General features: G+C 41.9%; 1 protein-coding gene across 3 annotated transcripts in view; it reads left to right on the top strand.

Annotated features, from left to right (window-relative positions):
- BRSK2 (BR serine/threonine kinase 2) overlaps positions 1–21,731 on the top strand; it is a 300,200-nt gene that overhangs the window by 258,721 nt on the left and 19,748 nt on the right. For 2 of the 3 annotated variants that reach the window (XM_084520598.1, XM_084520599.1), the window contains exons 15-20: positions 4,211–4,271; positions 8,545–8,752; positions 10,006–10,054; positions 16,371–16,494; positions 18,479–18,659; positions 19,334–19,423. In XM_084520598.1, coding sequence (XP_084376724.1) covers positions 4,211–4,271; positions 8,545–8,752; positions 10,006–10,054; positions 16,371–16,494; positions 18,479–18,659; positions 19,334–19,423 — 713 coding nt within the window. Of the gene's footprint in view, positions 1–4,210; positions 4,272–8,139; positions 8,753–10,005; positions 10,055–16,370; positions 16,495–18,478; positions 18,660–19,333; positions 19,424–21,731 lie in introns of all 3 variants that reach the window. The other variant, XM_084520597.1, reaches the window with a different exon arrangement.

Raw genomic sequence — 21,731 nt, forward strand, 5'->3', positions numbered from 1 at the left:
AGATGCCAAATCTGACCCAAATGTTTAATGCTGACTGCAAGTCATATCATACTGGTGTGTAGTAGCTGATGCACTGTTTAAAGCACTTGAAAATTTATCTGGATGAAGGGCCATATAGAAGTGCTCTGTGTGTGCAATATGTGTACTACAGTTCCCAGGTCAGCTGCTCTTTTCTTTCATGTGTCTCTCTCTGCCTACACCTCAGCAGTGTCAGGCTTTGGCCCTTCACCTCTTAGAGCCCATAAGAAACTCAGCACTTCTCTTAAACCGTCTACAAACTGCATTCCAGCTCCTCAGTTTCACCAGTAAGAGATCAACTGGTCTAACACAAATTGAGCCTTGCATGGCTTCCCCTTTGGCAGCAGCTGACTAAAATGAGTAAAAACTCACTTTAAAACAAAGGACCTTTTAACTGAATTATCAAATACACTGATTAAGGAATAAAGTCATAAAATATACAAACTGCAGCCCGCACATGCACATTTCTTTTCAGTGCTTGGCCTCTCTCTTTCATAGCTCAGATGTCTCCTGCTTATTGTTTGAGTCTTTGAGGTGGGAGGAATAGCCTGCAATGATTTCAGTGCCCACCTTATGCTTAGAGCCCCCTTTACAGCTTCTCCTTCCTAGAACTTGGGACTAGATCCCTAAAGACTGATTTATTTTTTTTCCCTCCATGCTTGGCAAAGCAATTATATCACCTTGAATGGGACTTGAGTCTCTTCCTACATCCCTAAATCTGGCAATTGTGTTTGAGGGAATGCTCTTTCTCTGAGCAACTGCATTAACTTTTCTGCTTGTTTTTTCACCCTTTTTTTTGGTGTCTTCCATTGGGTTAATGCCCAAGCATACAGCAAAGCAAAATACAGAGCAAACTGAGTCACACACAACACTCACAGTTACCTAGTTTGTTGCATGTAGTATTAAGTTACTGGAATAATTACAGATTTAATACTTCCAATGACATTTAATGCCTATAGAGACTCCTTGGAGGTTATTCACTAATAGATATTTCCCACTAAATAAACTCTGTTCATAGCCTTAAATGTAAGATGATTTCATATTTTTCTCCTTTTTCCACACGTAAGATCATCCAGGGTCTGCCATGCTAATGTGCTGCCTGTAGGGCTTCGAACTTTCATTTTCTGGTGAGAGGGATACAGATTTGAATTCTCTCTGTTCTTTCATCACAACATTTCAGCATAACACTACATTGTTCATTACTTTCTTTTGGCCCTGTCCCAGTTCTGTCCACCTGACTCTGAGATACAGGAGCAGTGCATGTGTTTGCTTTTTTTTTTTTTTTTTTTTTTTTTTTTTTCCAGCATTTCCAGCTAAGATGATCTTATTGGGAGGAAAAATCTCTCATTTTTGCTTGTTAGCATTTTTGTACTGGAGTATAGAACCTGCTACTGTTCAGAGTTTTTATAGCCAGATTGGAAAGTGTGTCACGTTTATAAAGGTAAATTCTGGGGGATTTATGAAATTGAAGAAGATGCAGGGAAGAACTCCTCAGTCTGGCTGTCATATTCCATACCAGCATGCTCTCATAAAGGGGAAAAGTTTTGAAAATGTACAACTCTCTTTTCACCCACTTAAAATTAACCCATGATTCTTTAAACTCTTTCCGCTGCTCCTCTATACGATTTCCAGTGTGGACAAACTAAGATTTGCTATGAGACCTACTTCTTATGTATTTTGCATGTAAATCAGCAACAGAAATAAAGCTTGTTCGATAGCAATCATGTGGATACTGAATGCATTTCCAGGAGGATTTCACACTAACTCTCTCTTCTGTCCCCTACCTCAGGCTCCTAGGCTGGATGAAAACACAGTACACAGCAACTCTTTTTCAAATATTGTTTCCAATAAGGAACTGGGTGCTGGGAGGGGCGGCTGCCTTGTTTTGCCCTCCATGTGTGTGATCGTTTTTGTAAAAAAAAAAAAAAAAATAGGAGGCAGTGGGGCTGGGAGGGGAGAATTCAGGACTGTTGGAAACTCATCTGATTGCAAAGAGAAAATAGCAGATTGGAACTTTTAATCAAGTATCCTGGAATTCAGGTGAGTGTCAGAGAGGACCTTCCCACCAAAATTAAGTGTTGGTGGGAACATCTCCTAGTGGAACTTAAATGCCTAAGTAGGTATTTTACTGCATCTCCAGGCACCTATATACTTCCCAAATCTTGTGCAAGGTAATTTTTAGGCTCCTTTTGTAACTTATGGTTTGGAAGAAGCTTTTCCTGATGACTCATACAAGGAAGATTTAAACTAAATGGAGTTCTTATATACACAACACACTTGCATTGCACTCAGCTACCTCAGTTATGGGAGAGGCACATAAAATAGCCTCTCAAAAGTGGAACAGACAGTTTTCCCCTGAAAGTTACTTTCCTTAAATCTTTATCACTGCCCCAGATGATGATGGTGCAAATTCAGATTTAATCAAGTGCAAAAGAATGCCAAGACTGAGCTTGTAGTATTTGTCTGCTGTACTGTGATGGGCAGACAGCAGCAGGGTACATGGGGGGAGTTTCTGCATAGAATGAGTGCCCCAGATTTTCGTGGCACAAATTTAGATTTCATCTGGCAAAAAGACATGCCAAGTCTTCTGGGTTTTACTTAACTGTGATGGACAAACTGAAATAAGATAGAAGAAAAGCCATCAGTATATGGTTTCTCCAGAGGATACAGAGAGAATAGGACCTACCATTGTGTTCAGTTTTACTTACTGTTTCCTTGGAAATGTCTCCTCTTATGCAGTTTTACTTACTTTTTAATAATGCTGCTACTCAAATTTACTTAGGAGGATACATCTGGGAGAACATTTTAGAAACTTTTAAAAAATTATTTTATTATTCTATTACCAGGTTTAAAAGTTTAGTAAATAGAGGCAGTTCATGGTCTAAATTTATTTATATCTTGTCATGTATAAATTGATACTGTCTGACCTGTGTCCATTATAAATAAATGTATGTGTACACACATGCACAGACACACATGAATACACATCCACACATGCACTGTGTTTTCCAAGCATCTACAGGATTTCAACTGGTTATATTTGTTACCTGAAGGCACGCAATTGCTTTCACTGCTCTTAGTATAGGTGAAACATTGGTAGTTTTGCTGAATTGACATATTTCATAGTGATGGTTGGCCAGCTAGGTTCTTAGCCAAGTCCTCTCCTGTAAGATATTTCAGTCTTCCTGACAATTGTCTTGGACAAAAAAAAAAGGACAGAAAGCAGCTGCCTCTGGGGCTCACTCATTTACAGTCAATCAGAGGGTGCTTTTTTTTGTAATGGGCAGCCTACCTCCTGGAAAGTTGTTCTGCTGAAATGTTTGTGTATTTGGCTTGTGCCCTTTCAGCATGTTCAGCATAGCACATTCATATATTTTGTTGTCCACAGCTGACATTTTTCATAGGTGGCCTTCGTGGGAGAGCATAAGAGCATTACAGTACAGGTTACCTTGTCAGCAAGTAGGACAGTTTATTCTTTGTTAACTGGCCTCTTTTTGAGGGCACCTGGGCTGTTATCCTGTTATTAGTGTAGTCATCAACAACAGCAGAACTAGTTATCCACAGAGAAGACCTGGCTTGTTTAATGCAACACCAGGAAATCTTAGTGGAGAGCAGAGCTGTGAAGTCCAGCAGTGAGAAGCTGGAAAGGCCAGTGTGAGCTTTGAGTTCAGTGGGAAGTTATTGCACAGGAAATGATCATGTATCTTGGTAATGGAGATTTGATTTTTTCCTTAGTATCTCAAGGAATCCCCCACCCTTGTGCCTTATACACACAGTGGCTTTCTGTGTTGCTTGTGACAGAGAACATCTCATGCTGTGTCCACCAGCACTGCACAGAAGAGAATCCTCAGCACCAGCATGAATCTTGACAGTCCTTTTTAGATTCAGCAGTTCAGCTTGCACAGGTCAGATGTGGTAGTTCCCATGTGCTTGAAGGCCAAGAAGGTAGCAACTCCCTCAGTGAAAAGGGATTACAGTATCCTCCTTGAACAAGCAGCATTTCGGAGAGTTTTGCTTTGAGGGCAGGACAACTGCAAAATGCGACAGTAGTGAGAGGAAAGAGTCATGTGCTTTTCCAGTGACAGCCTCCCTCCTTCTCTTCACTTCATGCCTGTGCCTGCGGTGGCTGGTGTTCAGGGTTATTACTCGTCTAAGTTTTCTGAGGGCCTTTTTCCTTATTGTGTCCATTCAGGTCTCGGTCAATCAGCGGAGCATCATCTGGCCTCTCCACCAGTCCTCTCAGCAGTCCAAGGGTAAGTGGTGCTGCTTCAAGATCTGTTGGTCCAATTCACTCACACATGCTTGATGCTTTTCGACATCTGTTGCTGCAGAGCTGTGGCTCTTAGCTGGGATGTTTTGTTTTTCCTTAGCAGCTTGTAAATTTTCATGGGTGTTGAGGGAAATGTTATTTACAAATCCAAGCAGATAATTTATCACCCGTTTTCCCTGCACTGCTAGAGGTACTTCAGGGATCTCACTGTGCCCCTGTCCTTTTTCAATCTCATAAGCGCATTGAATAACATTGCTATGACTAAACACTGCCATATCCAGCTGAAGTCTGTAGACGGCATGGTTTCAGACCATATATCAGGAATTGTTTCACAGCCACTTTCAATCAAGTCACAGTAGAGCAGCAAGCCATGCTGGCTACAATAAACTCCATTCAGTTTTCCAGAGTAGCTTGGATTAGAAAGTAAGACAAAATAAGTTTTATGGATTTGAGGAACAGCAAATTTAAAGGGAAAGTAAGAAGTTGGCTAATTAAGATGGGAACACTCAAACACTATAAATGAGGTATGTCCACAGGCCCTTACTCAATTGGAGTCAACCAGCTACTGATACTCAGCTGATCAAACATAGTTGATAGTCTATCTGTTGCAAAGGTATTTGTTACTAAGTGCAGTGACAGAGGCCTGCCTCTACCTTGATAACTTCTTCAGTATTCTTAGTGTCTGGCAAGGCTGACTTAGTCACTTCAGGACTTTAGTCCTAACAAAAAGGCTGGAGCTTACCATAAAGTCTATAGGGCTATCACAATCCATGGTACCTCAATGTCTGACCCAGAGCTTTCCACATACTTTTCAGGAATTCCTGAGAAGGTGCCAGCCCCCATTGGACACAAATATATTTCATGTGTTAGGGTATGGATATACCTATGGATCTTCTCTTATCTATATGAAGATACCATTGGTATTCCAAATATTTTAAATCGTAATTCCCCAGTAATGCGTGTAATTCTTTCACATGAATACACGGTCAAGTGTAAGTTTGCAGGCTAATAAGGCTTCCAACTCCTTGCTTGACTGAACTTTTTTCTGAAACATTCTGGGTTCCTATCAATTGTTACTCTATTTTGCAACTAGCTAAATGTTTGCAGTTCCCCCTGCGCCTTTAACATGCCAGGAACCAGTGAAGATCCATTTCCTTTCCTTCCTTGTTTCTGCACTGGGGCCTCCTGGATGGCAGTGGAATGAAGCAGATGTCTGAGAACTCATGCTTCTGCAGAATGTACTGAAAACAAGCAAAACCAGTTTTCTGCACAAAATAAGCATCCAGAGCTGTGAACCTTAGACTTGATCTCATTAATTGATCTCTTGGGATCAGTTTCTGACATCTCAGTAGGTCTACCTCAAAGAATAAAGATGACAAGATCTGTTCCATAGTTGCTGTATCTTAACATTACTACTTAATAGGCAGTTGATTAAATAGTCTTCAAAGGGATTTAGCAGCCAGATGGCATTTTCAGCAGATCATAACCATTTTAAGACAGGTCACGTTTGTAGCTTAAAAGGTAATGCTGGAATAAAAATCATTTATTTCTTTTTAAGTCCATACCTATGCTTCGAATAGCACCTTAGATTATTGAAAGAGAATATACTTTAAAAAGCAAATACACATTTGACTGTATGCACTGCTTAGGTGAAGTTCTATGAGCAATTGAATCCAACAGCAACTAAGAGTTGTTAAATCTCAGAAGAACTTGCTAATGGAGTTCCCCATTGCACCAGCTGAAAGACAGACCTAATCTTGTTCTTTGTTATGTTACTAGAAATGTGATAATTAAGGACGCCCTAGAGATTCATAATGAATTAAGTTGGAGATTAATTCGACTTTGTATCTTTCAAATTTGTTTCTCAAACCATCATACTCATATGATATAAAAATTGCAAGGAAACATTTGCGATCAACAGTCTTTGACGTATATCTGCTGGAGTCATTTGCAAATGGTTAATAGTCAGATGCTGATAGCGACTTCCCTAAATTAACCACTTCCCTTATCTTTTCCCCTTCCTTTCTCATTGGTAATCAGAACTGACCAAAATGGGAGGCTTGGTTTTATCTTTACAATTCTAATAATAATAAAAATATTTTGATTTAGTGATTCTCTTTTAAGTGACCAAACCCTAAGCTCTTCAAAGTCATTAGCAAACTTTAATGCAAACCATTTTAAACATTGCTTTAAATACATCTCTGCATTTTCTAAATATGGCAGCATTATGTTAATCCATTAAACCCAGAAAGTAAACTTACTAGTGAGTTTGCTTACCTGACAATTGAGGCAAGATTACCTTTACACGGCATATCTGGACAGTGCCTAGCTAGAGCTTCTATCCATTCAGAATGGATAATAATAATAAAAGGTGATAAATAATTTATAATAGTTAATAATTTATAAAAATCAGAAAGTGAATGCAGACCAAAGCTAAAGAGCTGGAGCAGTAATCTGTTATTACAACTCTGCTAGTATTTGTAATCTAAGATGTTTACAGCAATATTTTTAAGGACATTCTTTTTGTTTTCAAAGTGACTTTTACTTCCCACTATCCTTCAAAAAGGCTTCTGTCCTCCCAAGTCTGTGTATTGCTGTTTGCTGACTCCACAGGAATGGTTTTCCCAAAACACTTGTAACATGTATAAATGTTATTATTTGGGGAAAAAAAGCATTCATAATCCCATTTTTGATAACTCACTGGTGGATTATGAACTGCGATTGTCTTTTTCTGTTTTAAACTATATCTTACAAACAGTGGTTCCCCGTACCCCTTCACAGAATTGGGACTTAACATCAAATATTGCTGTGACTTTATGACAAAAATCCTGATTACTAAGCTGTCCTCCGATGGTATGAGGGATGTTGCAGGAGAAGCATAAAGTCTGATGGGAAATACCATCTCTTCCCAGATAAATTAATTTTCCAGCCGTCTCTGAAATTCTTGCTATAGCTGTTCACAAATTAAACACCAACCTGAGGTCGTGTTTTCCTCTGGGTGTTGCATTCTCCGAAGTCCCCGAGCAGACGCTGAGCGGTTTAACCATCCAGGGGAGGAGGGTGGATGCCAGCAGGGCATCGCTCTCCCTTTCCCACCTCTTTCTGCAAGGGTGGCTACATCTGATGTGTGCATTAAGCCAGAGTCAGGGGTAAAGAGGAGGGACAGAGGTTCTGACCTGTGTGTGCAGTAACCTGTGTTTATCGCCTACCACTCCGTGTGTATCACACACCTGTTTTGAGTTTCATCTCTCCACTGGGTTTGCACGTGGGCACTTTGAGCTGAAAGAGGCGGTCCCATTCTTGGCACATCTCAATTTGTCTGTGGCTTGAGTGGTTCTTCTTCCCTTTCCTCACCTCCCTACGGCATTGTGCTTCTCTCACTGCAGGGCAATCAGAACAATCCCAGAGAGATGGCATTTCTCTCTTCTTTTTTTTTTTTTTTTTGGTTAATTTCTTTCATTATTATTATTATTTATTTATTTTACTTTTCCTTTGTTTTACTTTTCTTTCCATTGTTTTCCTTTGCTGACACGTGGTTGGTTAATAAGATGAAGCCTGTTATGACACTGTTGTTCTTGCTGCTGCCGCTGCTGCTGTTGTTGATTATGCTGTGTTCCCAGCTAACTGCATGTCTTTTTTTTTTGTTTTTTTGTTTGTTTGTTCGTTTTTGTTTCTTTGCAAAATCCCTCCCCCCCACTACCCCTTCACCTCCATCTCTTGTGTCTCCTTGTGACATGATGCATCTTTGTGACTCGGATGGATTTTTTTCTGACTTTCCTTTCTCTGCTCGCCCGCTCTATGCGTATTTCACTGTTTTTGATGTGCATGGACACTCTGCGTCTGTCTCGTAGCCTATCAGAAAGTTCTTCATCCCCCCTCAGACCTCCGACCTCCCTTTCTCTCCCCGACCCCAAGTCTCCTTGGACCCTGATGCTTGTAGGAACGCCTCCAGGCCTGGACATGTACTCCAACCAAAGCCAGCACTTCAGCCCAACCCAAAGACGCAGACTTTGCCATCCAAGAGCAAATTGGCCGAAAAACCACTCCAGTCAACTAAATCCAACCCACTCCCTTCCAGCAATGCCAGCACCCCCTCTTCCCAGAACACCCCTGTGCAGAATGCTCAGGGTCGCACGCCTGCTGCCGGCTTTAACCCGCAGCTGGCTGTTCCTAAATTGCAGACCAACCCTATGTCTCCTGTTAGGTTACTCCCTTCTAGTACTGACCCAAGCACCAAATCTATCCCCATCATACAGGTCACCCCTCACCCCTCTCCAAGGGGAAGTCCCCTCCCTACCCCCAAGGGGACACCTGTCCATACGCCAAAGGAGAGCCCAGCAGGCACACCCAACCCAACACCACCATCCAGCCCCAGCATTGGAGGAATGCCATGGAGGACACGACTCAACTCAATCAAGAATAGTTTCCTGGGGTCTCCTCGCTTCCATCGCCGGAAATTGCAAGGTGAGTACTCTGCCCTGATGTACCAGGGTGGTTCTGGTTTGGGCAGCCATTCAGTAGCAATTTGATGCCTCTCTGTGGCTCTGCAAGTTTAATGTAGCAAGGACTGAATATTGGTATCGAGAGCGGTAGTGTCAGGCAGCCCTAGCCCAAGGCGTGTGTCAGCAGGCTCTGTAAATCCACTGCACCTGCTCCAACAGCATCTCCTGAGCCCTCTTCACACTCTAGCAGTACAGATCCTACTATCCCTGTCTTGGTTCTTAGGACACAAGAAAATTTTATCTTCAGCTCACCACTTATTTTGCCAGCAAACCTAGAGCCCTGATATTTCCCCTATGGCTGTACTCTGCTGCCTCTCTGCAGCCACAGGCTGAGCCTTATGCTGCAAAAAGATGGCCAGTGGCAACAGGCTGAAATTGTCTTTCTGAGGTGCAGCTTCTTTGATGTTGGTTAGTGCTTTTTATACCTCCTTTGATAATTGGTGTAAAAATTGCCCTAATACAAAAACAGTGTTTTCATTTCTGCTGGCATGTTTCAGTTTTCAGTGTCTCTAGAGTGTTGAGATGTGCAAAATTGTCTTCTTCAAGCTCCAAGTGGCTTTTCATATTCAGGCAAAGAGCACCTGAAGTCACATGTATTATCCTCAGATAGCAGCAGCAGCTATCCCAATGCCCTGTGCTTTTACAGGATCCTCTCAGAAAGGAGGATTACAGCTGTGGAAGAGTTAGGTTTTGGACTGTGATGGTCAGGGACATTGTCTCAGAGTTGGCCAGAGAACTGCTGAGAGTTGCAGCAGTGACTGAGCTGCATCCAAATGGCCTGGTGTGGCAGACTTGTACTTCTACTTCGTGTTAGAAAATTCCACAGGGATTCCTGATATTTTCAGTGACTGAAAGAGACTTTGGATAATGCCCATTACATAAATTGTGAGAATTGGCTCATGAAATAGTAGTAAACAAGTTGTAAGGCAATCAGATTGGCACAGTGTTTGGGTCAGGACCAGAAACCATTGAAGCCAACACAAGATTTTCTAGTGATTTAAGGAAGGGTAGGTTGAAATGCGTCACCTGTTTATATACAGTGATCTAGGGACACATGACCGATGTTCAAATGTCAGAACTAATCTGCAGTCAATGGGCAGATGAAAGAGGGTACGGTGTAAGAAGTCTTTCATTTTTATAATAGCAGAAAAAGGAAGGTGTACTGATTCGATTTCTTTTCTCCCTCCCTCTCTTTGGCTGTGCATGCATGGGCAGTACCTACACCAGAGGAGATGTCCAATTTAACCCCGGAATCATCCCCAGAGTAAGTAAATTGCCAGTACGCTACTTCTTTTCCAGCACCTACCAGTGTCATTTCCTTGCCTGAATGTCATAGGGTGGCTGTTTCTGCTCTGAGTCAGTATCTGACTGTAATATGTTATCTCACAAGTGGGATGCAGATGTCAAATGGTCCCTCTGCTAAAGACCCTGAATAAAATCTGTACTTCAGTAATGGCAGTGGTGTCAGTGGGTGATAAAACAGTCTCCCAGTAAGCAGCTCATTTAGTCATGGCATGCTGAGTTTCCTAGTCTTGGAACATCTTCCCATTCTCTTCTTCCATTTGATTCTCAAGCAGATGACTCTTGAGGATAGTCAATGGCTTACAATGGCACTAACTATGCCATCAAAAGTCTTCTTAGAACATGAGAGCTTGCATCCTCAAGATAACATGCAGAAGCCTCTGCTAGGATGATTCCAAGGAGTCTTAAGCTTGGATAGTAAATGCAGTATTAATTCTGGGCAGCAACACTGGGAGGTGCAGAAGCTGTTTCATATTCACCAGACTCATTCCTTAAAGTCAGTGTACATTTCAACCATTTCACTGCACAAATGTGCGTCACTGCATGGCAGGTTTGGAAGTCCCTGCCAGAGAGTGCTGCTCCAAACACTTCCTAATATATGCAACAGATGCCAAATTATTCCTTTTTATTTTCACAGCTTGTGTTTGTGCACCCAATGCCCATCGACTTTCCCTGCCAACCAAGACAATTTGGCCTTTTGTCAAGATACTTGCGTGAAATATTCATGAGTCATAGATGAAAATTGTGGGCCTAAAGTTTTCTAATTGGTGATAATGGTATTGCCTTAAGAACTTTTCCCAGACCTGGCATGTATCTGATGGGCGGTCTATTTCTAATGCTGTAGAATGGAGAGGGATAATAAGGAAAAGGAGAGGGAGAAGTAAGGAAATAGCAAAGGTTAGTAAAAGAAATCCAGGAAGAAGAATGGAATAAATTGTGTTTTCAGTACTTTGGAGAATTTACTAACAAGGGGCATGAGAGAATTTCATAAAATAAACATATCCTTACAGAATAAATATGTGATATTCTCATCTCAATTGTTTTTAAGGCTGCTAAAGCAGAAAAGCCACTAAATGAAGTCCCTTCCCTCTGTGTTGGTAGATGTTCTTCTGCGAATTTACTGGCTTCCGTACTTCCTACTCACCCTTTAAAAGCTGGTATACAGAAGTAGTGTCTGTCATTTGAGGCAGTTTGGATGCAAGTCAAAGCCTAAGGCCCTTTTTTCTTTTTCCGTATAATTGCTAAATTAATGAGTTCAGTTGGGCTGCACCCTCCAGTAAACATAATAAAAGTCATAAAAAATAATGAACTAGATTTTATTTTAATGGTAGGTGTCTTGTTGCTCAGTGCCCACTTCAACATATCTTTTTTTTTTTTTTTCTGATATTTTCTTCCTTTCTGTAAGAAATAAGATATCCTTATCAAGAGCTCTATTGACCTCATGGGTTGAGTGATAAAAATGCATGTCCTTGGTGTGGTACAGCATTCTTTAATGACTGACATTCATTTAACAAACCTGATGTTTAGGTAATAAACTTTGACATGTCTGGATAATATTATTCTTTCTCACATGAAAAAGAAATGCTATTATTTATGCCAAGCAAGTGAACTTCTGGAGGTTATAGATCCGCGCACCCAGGGACAGTGAGGCTCTCCAAAGGTGAAACAGTCAGACACTCCAAAAGTAGATAATGGAACAGCATTATAACAGTAAGAAATTCAGTGTGAAGTAATAAAGCAGTAGCCTCTATTTTCATGCTAATCTATTTGCTTTTTTCATCAACTGGACAACTGGTTAGATTCCCTAGAGTAATCTATGTACCCAGCCTCCCTTCCATGTCTCTTACCTGCCTCTCCCTTACGAGGCTTCTCATCACAAGAGGAGCTTTTTAATTGGAAGTACTTTTTTCACTGCTTACAGTGTGATTTTCTAAGGCGATGCTGAAGATGTTCAATTCATACTTGTGTTATTCCAAGTTAGTAGCACTTAGCAAGCCCTGTCAGGAGGGAAACCTTAATTGCGTGATTTTAATCTGAAGCTATTGCATGTTCTTCAGTGGAATTATGCCCTGTGTGTACAAGCACAATTAGTTCTGCCAATTTCAAGGAGAAAAGATTTGGATTAGGGTTTGGAGAAAGATAAAGTAAAGGCTACACTTCTGACTGGGGCTGTGAAAGGGCTGCCAAAGAAGTAGATACACACAAAAAGCCTTCTGTTTTGAGCAGTATTTCCTGGGAGCCCTAAGTGAGGTAGGTGTTGGTCCTGGATGCTGACTAGGGTTAGGGTTTGGAGAAAGACAAAGCACAGAGGCCCACAGAGTCCTGCTGGCCACACTGTTTCTGATACAAACCATGATGCTGTTGGCCTTCTTGGCCACCTGAGCACACCACTGGCTCATATTCAGCCAGCTGTCGACCAATCCCCCCAGGTCCCTTCCCACTGGACAGCTTTCCAGCCACTGTTCCCCCAGTCTGTAACATTGCGTGGGATTGTTGGGCCCCATGTGCAGGATGCAGCACTTGCCCTTGTTGAACCCCACCCCGTTGGCCTCAGCCCATTTGTCCAGCCTATCCAGATCCCTCTGCAGACCACCCCTGCCCTCAAGCAGATCAACATTTGTGCCTAGCTTGGTGTTGTCTGCAAACTTAATGAGGGTACACTCCATCCCCTCGTCCAGATAACTGATATTAAAGAGAACTAGTCCCAATAACTGAGCCCTCAGGGACACCACTTGTGACCAGCCACCGACTGGATTTAACTCCATTCACTATGACTCTTTGGGCCCAGCCACCCAGCCATTTTTTTACTCAGAGAAGTGTACAACCATCCAAGCCATGAGCAGCCAGTTTCTCCAGAAGAATGCTGGAGAAGAATGATAAGCAGTGTCAAAAGCTTTTATAAAATCTAGCTATAAAATCTAGCTAGACCACATCCACAGCCTTTCCCTCATCCACTAAGTGTGTCACCTCATCATAGAAGGCGATAAGGTTAGTCAAGCAGGACCTGCCTTTCGTAACCCCATGCTGACTGGGCCCATCACGTGGTTGTCCTGTAAGTGCCACCTGATGGCACCCCAGATAATCTGTTCCATGAGCTTCCCTGGCACCAAGGCCGGACTGACAGGCCTGTAGTTCCCTGGGTCTCTCCTGTTAGCCAGGAGTGCTGATAAATGATAGAAAGTGGCTTGGTGAGCACTTCTGCCAGCTCTCTCAGTACCCTCGGGTGGATCCCATCAGGCCCCGTAGACTTGTGTACATTTAAGTGGTGTAGCAGGTCACTGATCATTTCCTCTTGGATTATGAGGGCTCCATTCTGCTCCCTGTCCCTACCTACCAGCTCAGGAAGGTGGGTACCCAGAGAACATCTGGTCTTACTACTAAAGACTGAGGAAAAGAAGGCATTAAGTACCTCAGCCTTTTCTTCATCCCTTGTCACTATGTTTCCTCCCACATCCAATAAAGGAGGAAGATTCTCCTTAGTCTATCTTTTCTTGTTTATGTATTTACGAAAATATTTCTTATTATCCTTAATGGCAGTAGCCAGACTGAGATCAAGCTGGGCCTTGGCCCTTCTAATTTTCTCCGTGCACAGCCTCAACATCTTTGTAGGCTTCCTGAGCGGCCTGCTTCTTCTCCCAAAGGTCATAAACTCTTCCTCTTTTTTTTTTTTTTTTTTTTTTTCCTGAGCTCTAGCCAAAACTGTCTGGTCATCCAGGCTGGTCTTCTTCCCCACTGGTTCATCTTTTAGCACATGGAGACAGCATGCTCTTGTGTCTTCAGGATTTCCTTCTTGAAACGTGTCCAGCCTTCCTGAATTCCTTTGCCCTTCAAGACTGTCTCTCAAGGGACTCTGCCAACCAGTTTTCTAAAGAGACCAAATCTGCTCTCTGGAAGCTAAACCCTCTCCTTACTTTTCCAATAATCAAAACCTGTTAATTCATGATCACTGTACCGAAGGTGGCCTCCAACCTTCACATCACCCACATGTCCTCTGTTCACAAAGAAAAGGTCCAGCAGGACACCTTACTGAGTTGGCTCACTTACCAGCTCTCAGGAAGCTATCTCCCACACACTCCAGAAACCTCCTAGACTGTTTTGTTTCTGCTGTATTTCCAGCAAACATCTGGTAAGTTGAAGTCCCCCATGAGAGCAAGAGCTAGCGATTGTGAGACTTCTCACAGCTGCTTACAGAATATTTCGTCTATGAAATCTCACGCAACACCAGCAAAATTATGTCCTGAATTCCAGGTATTTGCAATCTGGAGCACAGCCCAGGCTATCAGAGTCAGTATTAGTATGTATAACCTTGCCAAAGTAAAGAGCCCACCTTGACTCTGTAGACTCTAGACCAAGTTTCCACACTGAACAGCAGAAAACCTCCCTGTGTTCTGGGGCTCTTTTAACCTATCTATAAATGAAGTTCCCACAAAATCATTAATGAAAATAAAAATATAAAAAGTAATAGATGGCAGATCTGCAGTTAAATATTCACACTGTTTCTAGGCCCAGCTTCCAAGGAGAATGTGTGACATGCACTGGGCCCCTGGAGTCCCAGTAGCCAAGCACTGTTCGGAATATGATAGATCCAAGCCTAAGAGAACCAGACATTTTAGATGGATAACCAGGTGCAAATTTACTAATTACCATAGACCCTTTACATGCAGGGAGCTATTGCCCCAGCTCTCCAGGGGCTTGCAGAGTTGTTATGGTGTGTGTGAGACACATGAGCTAATTAGTATGTAATTTCCTTTCACACTCTAACCCTGGCTCCTTAACGACCCATTTAAATGAGAGGCCCTTTCTCTTTACTGCTCCCTATGCTAATCTTTGGCTCACTGGCTTAATTACAGCTGCCTATGAATATTTTAGGGAGTGACAGTTTTCCAGCCCACTTTAATTGAGTGGGGAATGGTGGTTTACCAAATTGCAAGTGAATCTTTTTGTTCTCTTACCTTCCAATGCCCGTAATAGGTGGCATCAAATGATTATGTGCACAACCGAGCTGTTCTCCAGTTGTGATGTTTCCATACTCCTTTCTCTTCTCATCTCTGCCCTTTCTCATTCTACCCTTCCTCATTCTTCTTCAACTGCAGGTTGTCTTCTTCTGTTGAGTGGCGAATGTCCACTAAACGTGGAAGCCTATTGCTTGGCTTTTTAAAATACCCTCTAGAGGAAAAAACCTGCACTCTTTTGAAGGCAGGTCTTTTAATCTCTGACTTATTCATGCTAAATTCTTCTCTGCTAGAACATGGCAGATTTCATTGGAATTTTTCCTGGACTTAGCTTGGTCCAGCAATTCTTTGCCCACATATCATGGCTGACAGCATCTTCTCTCCCCTCAAAACATTAACTTTCAGAGGTGTTACCTCCAAGCTCTGGGTAGTTTCTCTCAGTAACATACCTGCCCTATTTTCACTTTAGCCTGTTTAACTTGAAAGTGAATTTCAACAAAGTGCACTGCAATGGTAAAACAATAAGCAAAATCAAACATTTGCTTATATGATCAGTGTGAAAAAGGCAGTTTCATTTTATGATGAAACCGACATCTGATGCTGAAAGGAGCTGTAGAGTTGGATTGCTATCAGTGGAAAGCCTGAGCTGTGTTTTCTGTGGTTCTGATATCTTCTCTCTTAGTACTGAAAATTCCTTCTTTTCCAGAGTTTGCTCATTTAGAAAGATTTTGAATGGGACTAATGAATGGGACCATGTTTGTCCTGGCCCTCTGGGTAGGAGTAGATTTTACTTTCTGACAGGTTGGAGGCCCAGTGAAACCTCTAGTTTGCTTTAAAAAGCCAGATCATATGATTGTACTGTCAGTACAAGAGGACACCTTTGGAAATGGAACTTTTGAAGTCTGAGAACACAAAAAGTGTTGAAACTGGGCAGGAGGGAACTTAAATCCCTATGTTGACAGCATCCACATATTGTCACCAAAAAATGGAGAGATCCTTGGAGACATTTCAGAAATATGTCCCCAGATTTATGTGAATTGTATGTGTGGAGTATTAATTGGTATATTGACTTTATAGAAGAGTTACTCCTGGTTTTAGATTGTTGGTCACACCTGCTGCCAGAGTTGCAATGACTGGACCATTATTTTAACAGTTTTCACTAAGTGAGCGGGATGTTCTCTGACTGTGAGCCACCTATTGTAATATCACATCTGGGGTGTTATCAATACTTTCTTTTGCAGGTGTTTTTTTTTTTTTTTTCTAGCTGGGAAATCTAAGAAATAGTACTCAATATTCTAAACCATCTCTTTCTTTTCATCACATCAGGCTTGCCAAAAAATCCTGGTTTGGTAACTTCATCAACCTGGAGAAAGAAGAACAGATTTTTGTGGTCATTAAGGACAAACCACTAAGCTCCATTAAGGCTGATATTGTCCACGCTTTCCTCTCGGTAAGTCAGCCCAACTGCCTGTTGGAGGCATTGCTCATTGGTGAGACCAAGGCCTCCTTGTGCCATATGTTACTGGGCAGGGTCTCTGCTCCTTCAAATGCATCCTCTGTGTATTTAAATTATGCATCATATTAATTCAGGCCTCCACCGTACTCTGTCAAAATTTCTAACTATAGAAAGTACTCTTATAAGGTGAGAAAAGTTTTCAACCTTCTTGCCAGGGTCTCCGGGTTACCAGTGTTTGGAATACCAGTGCAGTTAGAGCACACTGGCAATGCAGTATCACGACATTGATTTGCTGCTTTGTCACACTTATCTTGCAGTCACCATCTGTGCAAAAGACTGGGCCTCCCTGTGTATGCCCTCCACCACTTTAATCAGACAAAAAGCCTGTCTCACACCTGCATTTATTACTTTAGATCTCCTCTTCTGTGCTTTACGGCAGATAGAAGGGTAATTTCTTCTGTTGAGGAGAGTATCAGTTGTTACAGATGCTCTTTATTTACAATCTAAGAAAGTCTGCTGTGTGAGCAGAGAAAATGTCCTTTTTTTTTTTTTTTTCCTACAGAACCTCCTTATTCTCACCATTTAGAAGTACCAGTGAAGAAAAAGGTCGGCAGAGTAAACTTGATTTGACAGATTTTTCAATTCAAGGGTTTTTAAAGCATAATGACACTTTTTTTCAAATAGTATTAAAAGAAGACAGTTTAATTTATTTTATTGTTTGTTGAATTGGTGTTATTTTCCACAAAATATTGCTCTTCTTTTTATTCTCTGTGATGCTACAATGAATTTCTTAAAAAGCAGCTGTAATCCTTTTAACTGTTCATACACAGTACAGGCATACAGGGAGTGAGTGCAGTATAGTAACATCCATCAAACACTGTTATCTATCTCAGACTGGTTGGAAGCAGCTATGTTACTCTACCCTGTATTTAGCTATGCTTGTGGGTTTAGTATAGCATAGTGTACATTACTGCTTAAGTTAGTGATCCTGTGCATACCCTACATGTGTGGTGCGAGGTGTGATGCGGTGATTTGTGTGCAAACCCTGTGAATCACCTTTCAGCCAACTTCAAATTAAATGTATTGTAAGAGCCTGCTAAGTAAGTCTGTAAGCTTCTTCTTCAGAATTCATCTGTGATTTTTCCTCCAAAATTTGAGGTCAGATTTCCAAGTGTTTGGGGGATTTTTTGAAAATCTTGTCTTTTGTGAAACAATAAATAGAATATGAGGGTATGTTAAATTCTAATAGGATCTGTGAATCGTGACTGCTTGAAAATTAGGCAGTTGTGAAGTTCTGCCACAGCTGTGATGATACAGATATTGGATAACACCAGAAAGCTTCTCAAAATTGTTTTACATATTGATAGGAATTGTGATTTGCGTAAGTTAATAGCAGGCATGCTGTCCCTGTGGATATCCCAGAAACTTGTCTAAGTGTCTGCTTCTTGTCCCGATGTTTCTTTGACAGCACAGAATCACCAAACAACTGAGGTTGGAAATTACTTAAGGAAGTCTATAGTCCAACTTCCTGCTCAAAACAGGATCAGCTATGAGATCAGACCAGGCTGCTCAGGTTGTTGTTATATCCAGTCATATCTCACTGACTTTTCTAGTCCCTCCCTTAATATCACTTCTCACCAAAGCAAAAGGCATTTCTCAAAACTGGCAGATGAGCAGGAAAAGAAAGACTCAGTGTATGAAGCTATGCAGCATGGAATTTATGAGCATGCTGGATATTCCATCAGTATTTATCCTTTAAATTTAGGTCATTCCTTTAAGGAACAGTGCCTTCTTGCGTGGTGCCAAGCAATCTACACTCTTACTGATCTCACAAGAATGCCCTAAATATTACAAATTCAAGTCCAGAAGCAAATCTAGCAAATCATACACATTCTGGAAATACGTATTGCTGTAAACTGAACTTTGCAATTGTACCCTTTTTGAGCTGGTTCTACTATCTTCTGCCAACCTGTTTCAGATTCCAAGCCTCAGTCACAGTGTCATCTCCCAGACAAGTTTCCGTGCAGAATACAAGTCCACAGGAGGTCCTGCTGTCTTCCAGAAGCCAGTGAAGTTCCAGGTGGACATAACGTACACAGAAGGGGGAGAGGCGCAGAAGGAGAACGGGATTTATTCTGTCACTTTCACACTCTTATCAGGTAACCATGGCAAAGCTCTAACATGGGTGCAAGTTGTCTCTGTCCTTGCTGATATGGAAGCCTGCAAAGAGAGGTCTTCCAGGGGAAAGATCCATACAGTGGGTAAAAGGAGGATACTGGGAACAAGAATGGTATTGGTAGTGATAGACATGCTTGGGAGGGCAAGAGATTCCCAAAGAGGTGAAGTTGCCACCACTACAATTGTTGCTAACATAGCTGCTCTGTGCATCAGATTTGAAGTACCTCCTTGTTTCACTCAAAGGTCTCACTATCTCACCTGGGCACTATGATGCCACTGATTCCTTTCTTACAGAAATGTGCAATCACCCTTTTTTCCTGGCTCATCATGTGCTCCACACAGGGGTTAAAAGTAAATAACAAAAATTAAAATAATAATAATAATAATAAAACACTTGCCTGTCTTTACAAAAGGAGCCCAAAACCCATCCTTCTTCTTGTTGAGTGTAGCATTGCAAAGTCCCTGTTAACATGGGGGGACTGTATAATAGTTCTTCAAAGTTGTGCCTTCAGCTGAAGTACAGCTATGCTGGCATACACTCTTGGGGACAGGACTGAAGGGAAAATGTTTGTGATCCTTTCCCTCCAACCTGTGTTATCTGGGGATTTGGCTTCTGCTGCTCTCACAGCCATGCATGCCTCTTCTCTCCTCACAGGTCCAAGCCGTCGTTTTAAGAGGGTAGTAGAAACCATTCAGGCACAGTTGTTAAGCACACATGACCAGCCTTCAGTGCAGCAGTTATCAGGTAAGTAGTTTCTACTGTTGGGCACCTTGCTTCAGCAGGGACAGGAAAGTGAAGTGCCTCTCAGTATCAGGAGGCTGAGGGAGGCCATCCCTCTGTTCACAGCAAGAACCTAGCTCTATTCAGACAGAGGAGTAACTCCCTGCACCCACCCTACTCCCCGCACCCTCCCTCTCTCATTCCCACTCCAGTGCTCCCAGCGCATTCCCTAGTTGAACAGCTTCTGCCCTCCTCCCGCCCAAAGAGCCATTTGCCCACTTCTCCATCAAAAGCTGCATCATCAACAGATACTCCAGATTTTCTCAAGGTCCAAAAGTTCCCAGAACAGGGACACAGTCTAGAAAATACCTGATGTACAAACCCTTCAGGTACGCCTTAGACACCTCCAACTTCGGAGGTCCCAGAACAAAACTGAGAGCTACTTTTAACTAGCTGTAAGAGCAGCATTTTCAGATGGTCAGACAGTGGCTAATAGTTTCCAGTAGTGTGGTCAAATTCTTGGCCCAGTACTGTGGTAGCACAAATCATACACTAAGGTTCTGCAAAAGCGATTATGTTATTGATTTTTAAAATAAGTTGCAATTCCGCATGGCGGTAAAGAAAGCTTTACAAGTGTGGCCCTTTGCAATGACATCAATCTGAATCTCCAGGCAGCCTGAGATGATAATACAGAAACTCGCCTCATCCCACCATTATGTAGCAAATGTTCACTCTGAACACTAGTGGTGACACTTAAAAAAAAATCAATGACAACAATTCTGTTCTTTAAGAGGACAGAACAAAGGAAGAAGGTGACAATAGAAAACTTAAGGAAGCTTAGATACTGGGAGTGCTTCAAGGAAGGAAAAACAGGGAGAAACAGAAATGCACAGATACAGGGAGGAAAGAGGAGCAAAGTAGAGAATGGAAGCTGCAGGAAGAAGAGGCAGGAGGAATGGGAAGATTTTTCCCATTGTGTGATGCTGAAAAGGTAGTAAATAATATACATAAGAGCCAAGTTATATGTTTTACCTTAGTGTGAACCAGCTGAGACAAAACTGGAGAATGAAGTCAGCATAGCGTCATGCAGTTAAATCCTGGGTCTCCTTGGCTCATTGCACATATGGGTTACATCCTTCTGGTCTAACAGTGTGGCTTTAACAGCTGAAGATAAAATAAGTCTGTCTAGAAGAGTGTGTGCTCACTACGTGACAGAAAAGTATGCTCAGCTCAGGAAAGATTATTTTCCACTTTGCTTTTGCCCTCCAGCACTGTCTGACCTTCTGCACACTGGATTGCAAGGATGCCCAGCACATGGGTTATTCTGTTAGGAAACAGGAAAGGTGAGGATATTAGAATTAGATCTGATTCAGATTTTTGCTTTGTGGACTTCTGAAATAAAATCAAACTCAAGAAGGCAGCCAGAATTTTCTGCCAGCCCTTGCTCTTGGGAAATGCTGGATCTATTGAGAGTGAGAGCAATTAGCTAAGAGAAAAGCATCCTCTGAATCTAGTTCCTATTACCCCTGCTGCGTGAACAATGTTCAAGCATCCCTTGTCTCTTTGGGGAAGAAGTGTGCCCTTACCCTCTGATAAGGGAAAAGATGTTTAAAAAAAAAAAAAGGTGAATAATATGATCTCTCTTAACTTTTTCACCTTAACATGTGCAAGCTAATGAGGCCATATAGAAAGACACAGACCCTGTTGCACATTTGCACATGAAGTAGGGTACCTCCATAAGAAAGTCATATTAGAATAAAAACCACTCATCTGACTGTGGCTCAGAGAGACACTCAGGGCAAACCATGCTGTAAGAAGTGTATGTGACTTACAGTTATGCTCTGGTTCTGGAGTGGAGAAATCATACTACAGATGCAGTCTTTTTCTACTGCATAAAGCTACATGAGAGCATTTCTTTCTAGCAGGGAAAACCCAGCCTGATCTTTAAAGACAGGGAGAAAGGGAAAACTCCACATGGAGTGTTAACAAGTGAGGCAGCTCACAAGAGGCACAGTGCCAAACTATCCTGTGTCTATCACCTGTCCTGATCAGTAAGAGGCATGTCATTTGAAAAAGAGAGAAATGATTCAACCTGAAAAACTTAGTTTGGAGCAGAGTACAACGAAAAGAGAGAAAGTACGGGGAAAAGATTGTTACCACAGAAGAGAAAACATGGTTCAAAGCAGGGGGTCCCATGGTTCACATCCTCATCCAAAGTGAGACAATAAGTGGAAATAAATGGGTAAAGAGACCACAAAGAGTTCACATTCAGCACTTTGCTCAGCTGGTTGGCTGTGGTTGGGTAGGTCTACATAGGGGCTTCCTAGAAATT

Source organism: Aythya ferina (assembly GCF_964211825.1).
Source record: "Aythya ferina genome assembly, chromosome: 5".
NCBI lineage: Eukaryota > Metazoa > Chordata > Aves > Anseriformes > Anatidae > Aythya > Aythya ferina.